Here is a 12,781-nt window from a genome sequence, read left to right as displayed (position 1 = left end):
CATATTGGTCAGTGACAATAGGCCAAGTTTCACCAGTGCCAAATTTAAAGAATTAATGACCCGCAATGGGATCAAACACGTCACCTCAGCCCCGTTTAAACCAGCCTCCAATGGGCAGGCAGAGCGAGCAGTACAAACAATCAAACAGAGCCTCAAACGAGTCACAGAAGGCTCACTCCAAACCCGCCTGTCCCGAGTACTGCTCAGCTACCGCACGAGACCCCACTCACTCACAGGGGTGCCCCCAGCTGAGCTACTCATGAAAAGGACACTTAAAACCAGACTCTCGCTGGTTCACCACAACCTGCATGGTCGAGAGCAGGCGGCAGCAACAAAATGTAAACGATGGTCGCACCATTGTGTCACGGGAAATTGATCTGAATGACCCTGTGTATGTGCTAAACTATGGACATGGTCCCAAGTGGATCGTGGGCACGGTGATAGCTAAAGAAAGGAGTGGGGTGTTTGTCGTCAAACTAGAGAATGGACAAATTTGCAGAAAGCACCTGGACCAAACGAGGCTGCGGTTCACAGACTGCCCTGAACAACCCACAGCAGACACCACCTTTTTCGAGCCCACAGCACACACCCAAAGGATCAACACCACCACCCTGGACCAGGAAATCGAACCAATCACGCCCAACAGCCCAGCAAGGCCAGGCTCACCCAGCAGCGCCAACAACACGCCAGCCCAGCGAGGGCACAGCCAACACATCAGAACAGACATTTGTACCGAGGCGGTCCACCAGGGAAAGAAAGGCTCCCGACTGCCTCACCTTGTAAATAGTTTTCACTTTGACTTTTGGGGGGAGTGATGTTGTGCAGCTGTAAAGCATGCACTCCCATGTTCCGCCACCAGGGAGCGCATCCCCTGAAGTCCCAAGGGATCCCAGCATCCCTTGGGAGCATTGTATATAAGTCGGCCTGTTCCTCACTCTGGAGTGTCTTAATAAAGACTGAGGTCACTGTTACTTTAACCTCCCTGTGTGCAGTCTCATCTGCGTTAGGAACACAATATCTTGAAAATGCGTTTGTTTGGAGGCTCTCTTCAGATAATGCCCCACTATTTCAGATGCAGAAGGAAATAAATACATTCTTCTGGTGTTTTATTGAGCGTTTTTTAATATTAATCCACTTGCTCTGCATTTTCTATCTCTTTTAATGCTTTTTCTGGCATAAGAATAAGTCAGATTAAAAATTGAAAAGCTTGCCTGATTGAAAGTTCCTAAATACGTTGTGCCTGATATGCATTAATCATGATTAAATGAGTTGAAACTTGAAGAAATATATGGGGGGAATTTTAACCCCAAAAAACGGGTGAGTTGGGATCGACCCTCCAACTTACGGTTTTAAGGGAGGCGGGACGGGTAGCCAATCCTCTCTGTGGAGGCAGTTTTTCACGTTAATTATTATAATGAGGCTGCATGCCTCATTTTGAAGCTATATTTTAAAATTTAACTATAGGCAGCTGGGTTTCCTGGAAGGAAGGAAGGTGAGGACTGCCGGATCCAGGAGGTAAGTGGCTTTCCACTTAATCTGCTGGATCCAATGTTCCTGCCTCGCCAACCCCCTGCGATCGGACCCGCCACCCCCGAACCCTTTTGACCTCTCCCAATCTCCTCCCCAGCCTCCGATCTCCCACCCACCGAGGCCTCCAATCCCCCCCGACCCTTGATCTCCGATGCCCCATCCTAAGATCCCTGGTCCAGTCCCGCTCCGACAATACTGGCCCTGACTTCTCCGAAGATCCCTGTCTCGAACCCTTCCAACAATTCTGGCCCCGACACCCACTGATGATCCTGGCCTTCCTCTTCTCTGCTCCCCAGGCCTACCCGCCCAACAGCTAGCCAGCTTCTCAATCAGGCTGGCTGCGGGCGGGAAACAGATTTAAAAAAAATTAAATCAGGTCCTGCTGTTAAAGTTTGCAGGGCCTGAGGTAAACCTGTTCTCCAGGGTGTGACACTGAGCGCATTTTCAGGTCTAACTTCCGGGTTGTGCCCACAGATGAAACTCCAGGCCCAGGTGTCACAGCATTCCAGAAGAAAATGTTCATCATCATAGGCAGCCCCTCGAAATCGAGGAAGACTTCTACTCCAGAAGTGAGTTCTCAGGTGGCTGTACGTTCTAATGCGGGAATTACAGTCTCTGTAACAGGTGGGGCGGACAGTGGTTGAAGGAAAGGGTGGGTGGGGAGCCTGGTTTGCCGCACGCTCCTTCCGCTGTCTGCGCTTGCTTTCTGCATGCTCTTGGCGATGAGACTCGAGATGCTCAGCGCCCTCCCGGAAGTTCTTCCTCCACTTAGGGTGGTCTTGGGACAGGGATTCCCAGGTGCTGGTGGGGATGTTACACTTTATCAAGGAGGTTTTGAGGGTGTCCTTGAAGCGTTTCCTCTGTCCACCTGGGGCTCGCTTGCCGTGTAGGAGTTCCGAGTAGAGCACTTGATTGGGGAGTCTCGTGTCGGGCATGCAGACGATGTGGCCCGCCCAACGGAGCTGGTTGAGTGTGGTTAGTGCTTTGATGCTGGGGATCTTGGCCTGAGTGGGAACACTGAAGAAAATGTTAAAGACCCACTAATGACAAAGATGCCAAAATTCCAGACATTGGGGAGGGTGCAACTTGGGTTTATTGTCGATGGGAAAGCAGGACTTTGGGCAGTAGCTGGATCCACTGGGTTTCCACCTCAGTAGTATTCCATTGAAAATCCTGATTGGTGGATAGAGCAGTTAAGTCTTCTGCCTGCAACCCCACCCCTCATATCTGCATCTAGATTTAAGTACATATTTGAGGGTCTTCCAAAGATACCCAGGGAATTTCAACCAGTCCATCTAGCCTGTCCACCATTCAATAAGTTCATGGCTGATCCTTGGCCTTAACTCAACTTTCCCACCTAATCCCCATATCTTTTGATTCCCTTAAACTCTAAAATTTGGTGACATATATGAACATAAGAATACAAGAAATAGGAGCACAAGTAGGCCATATGGCCGCTCGAGCCTGTACCGCCATTGAATAAGATCATGTCTGATCTGATCATGGCGTCAACTCCATTTCCCTGCCCGCTCCCCATAACCCTTAACTCCCTTATCGTTCATAAATCTGTCTATCTCCACCTTAAATATATTCAATGACCCAGCCTCCACAGCTCTCTGGTTTAGAGAATTCCAAAGATTCACGACTCTCAGAGAAGAAATTCCTCTTCATCTCCATTTTAAATGGGCGACCCCTTATTCTGAAACTATGTCCCCTAGTTCTAGATTCCCCCATGAGGGGAAACATTCTCTCTGCATCCACCTCAAGCCCCCTCATAATTTTATACCTTTCAATAAGATCACCTCTCAATCTTCTAAACTTTAATGAGTATAGGCCCAACCTGCTCAACTTTTCTTCATAAGACAACCCCTTCATCTCAGGAATCAACCTAATGAACCTTCGCTGAACTGCCTCCAATGCAAGTATATCCCTCCTTGAATAAGGAGACCAAAAATGTAAGCAGTACTCCAGGTGTGGTCTCACCAATGCCCTGTTCAGCTGTAGCAAGACTTCCCTACTTTTATACTCCATCCCCCTTACAATAAAGGCCAACATTCCATTTGCCTTCCTAACTACTTGCTATACCTGCATGTTAACCTTTTGTGTTTAATGTACAAGGACCCCCAGATACCTGTAACGCAGCATTTTATAATCTCTCTCCATTAAATAATATTTTTATTTTTTATTTTTCCTACCAAAGTGGATAATCTCACATTTTCCCACATTATACTCCATCTGACAAATTTCTGCCCACTCACTTAACCTATCTACATCCCTTTGCAGATTCTTTTTGTCCTCTTCACAACTTGCTTTCCCACCTATCTTTGTATCATCAGCAAATTTGGCAACTTTACACTCTGTCCCTTCATCCAAGTCATTAATATAGATTGTAAATAGTTAAGGCCCAAGCACTGATCCCTGTGGTACCTCACTAGTTACAGTTTGCCAACCTGAAAATGACCCATTTATCCTGACTCTCTGTTTTCTGTCAGTTAGCCAATCCTCTATGAGCTCTTATCTTGTGCAGTAACCTTTTATGTGGCACCTTATTGAATGCCTTCTGGAAATCCAAATCACGACATCTACTGGTTACCCTTTATCCACCCTGCGTATTGCATCCTCAAAGAACTCCAGCAAATTTGTCAAACATGATTTCCCTTTCATAAAACCATGCTGACTCTGCTTGACTGGATTATGATTTTCTAAATGTATTATGATTTTCTGAGGGTCTCATGTCAAAGTCAAGTAAAGTCAAAGCTGGTGGGTGCCTTATCTATGAAACAGACCAGTCCTAACTGCTTTAGTCAGAATTGAATTACAACGTTACCTAATATATCAAGACTCTGTTGCATTAAATATATCAATGTTTTAAGCAGATGTACTAAACAACTTAAATTTATACTGCACTCCTCAGCACTCAAGCAATAGAACATGAGAAAGTGGAAAGAGAAATGGACACCAGGCAGGAAGTGAGGAAATAGCTTATAGGGGGCATTTGAAGTCAAGGAAAAAGGTAGCAAGGCAGAGCAGTTTGAAAAAAAATCTTAAAATGTTCGCGCAAGTTGGCTAATGATTGGCTGCTGATGGCATTAACGAAAGCCTGTATTTATTACCCATCCCTAGATATACTGAAAAGATGGTGAAATAACTGAGTGGCTTGCAAGACCACTTCTGATGTAAGTTGGTGTGAGACTGTAGTCATATATAAGCCAGACCAGGTAAGGAAAGCAGGTTTAGTTCCCTAATGAAATTAGTGAATTTTTAAGACAAAGGGCTTTTAAGACAATTTAAGTCATGTTCACTTTCACACTGATACCAGCTTTCTACTTCCAGATTTTTACAACTGAATTAAAATTTTCAAACTACCATGGTGGATTAGAACTCCCATGTATGACAGGAGGATGGGGTACAACTGTGGAGCATTTGAAAACAAGGATGAGGATCTTGAAATTGATTTTCTGGGGTACATGGAGTCAGTGGAGCTGAGCCAGAATAGAATTAATGGAAAGATACTATATCAATGCAAGTATGGAAGAGGTGTACTGTAGATTCATCTTGTCAATGGTGGATTTGAGGAGAGTGTTACAGAAATTGTTCCTCAAGGCTATTCAGGCATCAATGAGGGTTTCAGCCAAGGTGGGGATGAGGTAACAGGCAAATGTTCTAGAGGTTTAAAAAGGCTGTCTTGGCTTAGGGTTGAAAAAAATTAAGGCTGTGCACAAACAGACCAGGGAAATTGATGAATCAGAACCAGTGGTATGTAGGTGCCTGTGACAGTTAAATAGGATGGCTCTGTTTTGCTTACACTGAGCTGTAGAAATTTTGAAATAATGATGGAGTAGCACTAAGATCTTACATTTCTTATGCCTTTGGACTTACTAGATTCAAACAGATGAATGCAACTATACAAAGAGGAATAATATTGAATTTTGTAACTATCAGTCTTATGTTAACCAGGAATTTGAAAATACTAAAGTCTCTTGGGGATCTTCTTGAACTTGTACATAGGAAGACTCCAGTAAAACATTATGGGAAGATAATGAAGCAGTACGTGCCCGCATGCAAAAAGACCTGGACAACATTCAGGCTTGAGCTGAGAAGTGGGAAATAACAATTGCGCCAGACAAATGCCAGGCAATGACCATCTCCAACAAGGCAGAGTTTGACCACTTCCTCTTGATATTCAGCAGCATTAACTTCGCCGAATCCCTCAGCATCAACGTCCTGGAGGTCACCATTGACCAGAAACTTAACTGGACTAGCCACACAAATACTGTGGCTACAAGAGTGGGTTAGAGGCTCCCCAAAGCCTTTCCACCATCTACAAGTCAGTGGTGTAATGGAATACTCTCTACTTGCCTGGATGAGTGCAGCTGCAATAACACATTCAAGAAGCTCGACACCATCCAGAACAAAGCAGCTCGCATGATTGGCATGCCATCCACCGCTTTAAACAATCACTCCCTCCACCCCCGGCACACTGTAGCTGCAGTATGTAACATGACAAGTTGCTGCAGTGCATCTTGTACAAGGCCTCTTCGATCGCATCTCCCAAACCCACGACCTCTACTGCCTAGAAGGACAATGGCAGCAGGCATATGGGAACAATACCACCTGCAAGCTCTCCTCCAAGTTACAAACCATCCTGACTTAGAAATATTTTGCCATTCCTTCATTGTCATGGGTCAAAATCCCTATCCAACAGCACAGTGGGAGTATCTTCACCACACTGTAGTATGGAGGACTGCAGCAGTTCAAGAAAGCAGCTCATAACCACCAAGGGCAATTAGGGATGGACAATATATGCTGGCCTTGCCAGTGATGCCCACATTGCATGAATGAATAATAAACAAAAGTCTGCAATCAACTGTAAATGAGGATCTTTTGGTTGCAGTGAGTCGAATCAACAGATTAAAATTTTATCCACTCAAGGAAGCCTCAGGGATTGATAAGATCTGTCTTACTGGATTGCAGAAAGCTTGAATCCATTGTTTTTAATGCACCCATGCACTGTTATTTAAGCACTGATAATTCCCCGAGTCCCACTATACCGGATATTACCAGTCCTGCTTTCCTGGGTTTTTCTGCTTGTTCCCTCAACAACCAATGATTTTCACCTGATTCATGTTATTGGTCAGGAATATCCCAGAAGCGACGACACAGAAGTGGAAAACCCCAGCCATTCAGGACATTAATGGACAGATGTTCTTTTAACAGACTTATAAACAGCAATCCATCTATCTTCCCTTACTGCATCCTTCAAGAATGCAGCGATTTGCAGTTATTTTTCTTCTGCCTTTGATATTAATTTCACTGTGTGCTGTGATACTACCATTTCCACAGAATTGGGAGGAAGCAGACTTATACGGGTTTTGAAGAGTATAATGGAAGAAAATGTCTTTACCCACTCCAACACCAGGCTGCACACCCACTCCAACACCAGGCTGCACACCCACTCCAATACCTACGTTGTGATCACAGGAAATTAATAATTAGAAATAGAGAATCACTTCTTTACAAAAATAGTCAAGTTAGGAATTTTTGACCAATAATGGCCAGCAGTGAAATAACATGAACTCAGCAATCATGCCGTCTTTTTATTTTTGGACATTCACTTAAAACTCTTATTCTCCCTAACTGTTATTCTTCCCTGTAGTATGGAGAAAGTGCTGCATTATCAGAGGTGCCAACTTTTGAATGAGATGTTAACCTGAGGTCCAATCTGCCTGTTCATGCGGATATAAAAGATCCCATGGCACTATCCAAAGAAGAGTGAGGAGTTCTCCTCGTGTCCTCACCAATATTAATTCTCAAATAACATCACTAAAATGGTTTGACTGGCCATTTACTGCATTTGCTGTAACATGACCTTTTTATATTGTCAATTGGCTGCTGTGGTCACCTATAGAACAACAGTGATGACACTTCAAAAAGTACGCAACTGTTGTAAAGCACTTTAAGATGTTCTATTGATGAGATAAGGTGATATATCAATAAAATTTAAATTCTGAAGATCACTGCTATAGGATATCCATCTCAAATAATGATTTAAGAATAAGTAAAGAGCATTAATGAGAAGAGAGAGCTTACAAGCCATTTTATTCTTCAATTTTATTTTTAGGTCGGTTATATGTATCTAAATACATTAATTTATAAACTGGATACTATTCAACACTAATTTTAGAAAGGAGTGAGAAGCTATGATACAGGTTCAAACCCCATTCATTAATACTTATGACTTTTTTTTGCCTTATGTCACTGGTTGTTCTGGATCATCCATCTGATATGATGTTTCAAGAATTAACAAAGCATATTTCACTAAGGTGGAAATGCTTCTCATTGCATATTTCAGGAACATTTATTTCCCTTTAACATGAAGATGGCTTTATTCTATCCTCAAAGATATTATAATAATTTGATGGTTTTATAAACTAGTGAATATGCCAGAAGTAGGATTTACCTCCATATTTAGCAGCTTTAGATGGGGCAGCTCCACCTGCAATGATAGAGAATCAACAGGTAATGAAACAGCCGAGTCTGACTGTATACAGGGTATGACAAGAAGCCATGTCAAGATTAACAGCACCACAGCATTCCTAAGAAATGTTTTCCTGAAATTTTCATCATTGACACAAATTACTTAAATTGAGCCAATGTTGGCCTCTGGATTGCATTGGGTGAATGATGAGCTGCTGAACATTTGAGACTTTTTTTTTTTAAAAAGAAGTTCTGTCTTAGGCCAGTTTGGTTAATATTAACTGAACCAGGTTAATACTTGTGACCTCTCAAAGTATCCTAAGAAGCGTGGTTCTGCCTCAAGTGACAAAAGATGTTTTAAAGAGTTACGATCCTATTATTGGACTCTTATGCATGGATATTAACAGAGCTGGGTTACATAGGCAGGGGAGGGAGGGGGGGAAATTGAGTTTTGAACGAGTTTCCTCCATGCTGTGGAGTTTCAACTCCATAATTAGGAAGGAGAATGGAGTGTTGGCCTTTATTGCAAAGGGGATGGAGTATAAAAGTAGGGAAATCCTGCTACAACTGTACAGGGACCACACCTGGAGTACAGTTTTGGTCTCCTTATTAAAGGAGTGATGTACCTGCATTGGAGGCAGTTTAGAGAAGGTTCACGAGGTTGATTCCTGAGATGAAGGGGTTGTCGTATGAAGAAAGGTTGCGCAGGTTGGGCCTAAACTCATTGGAGTTTAGAAGAATGAGAGATGTTCTTATTGAAATGTATAAGATTCTGAATGGGCTTGACAGGGTAGATGCAGAGAGGATTTTTCCCCTCGTGGGGGAATCTAGAACTAGGGGACATAGTTTCAGAATAAAGGGGTCGCCATTTTAAAACGGAAATGAGGAGGAATTTCTTCTCTGAGGGTCGTGAAACTTTGGAATTCTCTACTGCAGAGAGCAGTGGAGGCTGGGTCATTGAGTATACTTAAGGTGGAGATAGATAGATTCTTGAATGATAAGGGAGTCAAAGGTTATGGGGAGCGGGCAGGGAAGTGGAGTTGAGGCCATGAACTTATTGAATAGCGGAAAAGGCTCGAGGGGCCATATATCCTACTCCTGCTCCTATTTCTTATGTTCTTATGATATGGTGGCCAAATGTTTCAGGAACCAGCAACCAATGAAAGGCTGTTGAGGTGGTCTTTTATTTCTGGATGGGGAAGGTGACAGTGGTGGTGGAAAGCAGCTTTTTGAGATTCAAGTGCATCACAGGAGGCAAGCTAACTTAACCTTGGGAAGGTTATGGACCACCCAGAAAAAAAAATCTTATTTGCATTTATTGGAACTGCCCTTCAATGCTCATTGTGAGTAAGTGCTCAGGAAATGGAACACTACTCAGATGCTCCAGTCGTGTTATACGGTGACAACCTAATTTAAATGCTCTTTACAGCTCTAATGAGCCTTGCGCAGTTACTGTGCTGGATTCCAGTAGCCTTAATTTTGCCTGGCATCATTGGGCTGTGCTGGGCCCATTAGGAGTCAAGAACTTCAGGCCTCCACACTCAATGGGGGGAATTTCAACATCAAAAACAAGTGGGTTGGCATCAGGTGGGAGTCTAAAAGTTAAAAAACTGAAACCCGACCACAACCTGCCCATTTCCGGTTTTAACGTAGGCGAGATGGGGAGCAGAAGCCAACGAGCTCATAGGAGCCGGGTTGCCCATTTAAATATTATAATGAGGCTCTGTGCCTCATGGAGATCCACCATTTTAAATTTAACTGTGAGTGGGTGGGTTTCCCAGGCCTTGGGGAACCCAGCAGCTAAAGGTAGGCGAGGACTGCTGGATCCAGGAGGTAAGTGCCTTTCCACTTCCGTTCTGGATCCAGCATTCCTGCCTCGACCAAACCCCCCACGATCAGACACCATCCAGACCCTTCCTATCTCACCTCCCCCACCGGACCCACCCACAAGGTCTCCGACCCCACCTTCTATCCTCGGCACATGATCCGCCTCTCCGGTCGCCGATGCTCGCCCCACCACCCGGCCTCCGATCACCACTCAGCCTTTTGACCTCCCCGCTCCAGCCGTCGATCTCCCCTACACGGCCTTCCAACTTGTCCTTCCCCACCCCCAGCCCCTGATCCCCCTCCAGGCTTCCGACATCCCTCCAGCCCCACTGTTCTCCAGTCCCCCCGCTGGCCCCCGATTCCACATTGGCATTCCGACCAACCCCTTCAGGCCCCAGATCACCCTCCTGCCTTCCAATCTCCTCCCTCTAGCTCTGAACACCCTGCAAACTCTCCCACCCCCCAGGCCTGGATCCTCATCCAGCCTTCCCACTCCAGCCCCGATCGTCCTCCGGCCTCCGATTTCTTCCCTCCCCCGGCCCCCGATCCCTCCCCTCTGCGGCCTGATGCCGTAGGCCGATCCGCCCGCGGCCAGCCAGCCTCTCCATCTGGCTGGCTATGGGCGGGAAACAGTACTTTGAAATGCTAATCAGGCCCTGCCGTTAAATTCGGCAAGGCCGACAGGAAACCCATCCGCTTTCCAGTCTTACCCCCCGCTCCCTACCCACCTCCAAATTAAAATTTCGGCCAGTAAAACAGAAAGCCAGTTTCTGGTGACACCCATTCCATTATTGCTCCTTTACCTAAATTCACCTGTGTCTAAGCTAAGTTATCTCATCTAATTCTATGTAATTTTATTTTAGCACATCAAATTTAATCTAAACAAATCAAATTATGTTTAACCATATTTTGCTTAACCAAATGTAAGCCTAATCTAAACTATAATTCTATTGGATCTAGTTTTTTTCTAAGTTATTTAACCATAACTAATATAATCTATTAGATAGTGTTCAAAAGTATTTATGAGGGGGCTGAAATTGCCCCTTCCGATAAGGCCTCTGGTGGAGGGGCCACCATTTTGGAAATTGCCCGTCCTCAGTTTTGGAGAGGTGTCTGCTCATTTTCCCTTTGCTTCCATTCAACATATTTGATTCCCCCAATTTCTGAAAGACAATTACAAATGCACGGCAGCGATTTTTCAACTGAAATTGACTCGGGCAGTTTGTAGGCAGCAACTACCAGTTTAACTGTTACAATAAGATAAACTGATGATTAGACTAATGAAGAAACAGATGTAAATTTAGTCATACATGCTGCAGAACTGTTGTAATATATTTGAATAATGCTCTTTTTAAATATAATTTCTAAAAGTATTCATGATCACGCAGGCTGGGCCTATGAAAAATAAAACAAGAATGCTTTCATTTTAATCCCAAACAGGATTTAAAAATCTGCTGAGCCATAGAATTTGACAATCTTCCTTACAGTTGCAAGAACCTCTTATTAAAAGTGGTAACACTTGCATTATTTTGTGTGCTCACCTGCCATAAACTCTGTCAGACATTATATCGGCCATTGCATATAGAGGACAAATCGCGTTCGCACGATCATACCTGCTCCCCCCCACTACCACCAATCTCACCCCTGATGCCTCCAATCTCCCCCCCCCCACCCCCAACCCGTGTCCTCCGATCTCTCCTCCTGAGGCTTCCGATCACCACCACCCCCCCCCACCCGAGGCCTCTGATGCCGCCTCTTTCCACCCCCACGACCCTCCGCCATGCCTGCATTTAGATTTATCAACATAAGAACATAATATAGGAGCAGGTGTTGGCTGATCAGCCCTTCGAGCCTGCTCCACCATTCAATAAGATCATGGCTGATCTTCTATCTCAACTCAACTTTTCCACCCGATCCCCATATCCCTTGATTCCCTTAAAGTCCCAAATGTGGGGGCATTTCTGAAGGTCTTCCCAAGTTACCTAGGGAATTCCAACCAGCACAACCTTGTTAATGCAAAAAGAAGTTTCCCCAACTGACAACACATGTGGGTTCCATACTGGGCGCTAAGAAAGCTCCAAATATCTGGAGGAGGAAGGGCTATTGATCCCAGAGAGGATTGATTACCTCATAATCACTAACATTATCCTCCTGTGGTCAGGAAAGAATTTTTCTAACTTCATTAAGAATCTATTGCTCCCCCAGACTACTTAAATGATCCTATCCCTGCGATTTGGGATGGAGTCAACGCCAGATACATTCCATTCTCTGTTTGAGCCCTTGCAAATAAGGGGGAATGGTTTTGTGTACTGTAGTCTCCCATACAACAGAGAATTGCAGTGATGGAAAATGTAGTGGCAACCTCAAAAATTCAGATCGAATTATAGTTGGAACATCTCACGAATGTGTCCACTGCTACTCTGGTTGTCCTCTCTGATAAAGTGCGACATCCCCACTGACACCTGGGAGTCCCTGGCCAAAGACCGCCCTAAGTGGAGAAAGCGCATCCGGGAGGCGCTGAGCACCTTGAATCTCAACACCGAGAGCATGCAGAAATCAAGCACAGGCAGTGGAAAGAGCGTGCGGCAAACCAGTCCCACCCACCCCTTCCCTCAACGACTATCTGTCCCACCTGTGACAGAGTCTGTGGCTCTCGTATTCGACTGTTCAGCCACCAAAGAACTCACTTCAGGAGTGGAAGCGAGTCTTCCTCGATTTCGAGGGACTGCCTATGATGATGATGATGGTTGTTTGGGTTCCAAGCAATAAGTCAAAGCTGGTGGGTGCCTTATGTATAAAACAAACCAGTCTTAACTGCTTTAGTCAAAATTGAATTACAACGTTGCCTAATATATCAAGACTCTGTTGCATCAAATATATGAATGATTTAGCTGGTTCTTGGTCTCTAGTATACATTTGTGTTGAATTTGACTTCGATATATATACA

General features: G+C 44.5%; 1 protein-coding gene across 4 annotated transcripts in view; it reads right to left on the bottom strand.

Annotated features, from left to right (window-relative positions):
- LOC139226469 (elastin-like) overlaps positions 1–12,781 on the bottom strand; it is a 435,956-nt gene that overhangs the window by 32,626 nt on the left and 390,549 nt on the right. The window contains exons 48-49 of one of the 4 annotated variants that reach the window (XM_070857261.1): positions 7,991–8,026; positions 6,935–6,994 (exon numbers count right to left, since the gene is read on the bottom strand). The exons of 2 other annotated variants lie outside the window; for them this stretch is intronic. In XM_070857261.1, coding sequence (XP_070713362.1) covers positions 6,935–6,994; positions 7,991–8,026 — 96 coding nt within the window. The remainder of the gene's footprint in view (positions 1–6,934; positions 6,995–7,990; positions 8,027–12,781) is intronic. One more of the 4 variants, XM_070857262.1, reaches the window with a different exon arrangement.

Source organism: Pristiophorus japonicus, chromosome 16, assembly GCF_044704955.1.
Source record: "Pristiophorus japonicus isolate sPriJap1 chromosome 16, sPriJap1.hap1, whole genome shotgun sequence".
In the NCBI taxonomy this organism is placed as follows: domain Eukaryota; kingdom Metazoa; phylum Chordata; class Chondrichthyes; family Pristiophoridae; genus Pristiophorus; species Pristiophorus japonicus.
The sequence above is the reverse complement of the archived record's forward strand: the minus strand, read 5'-3'. Positions and strand labels throughout refer to the sequence as shown.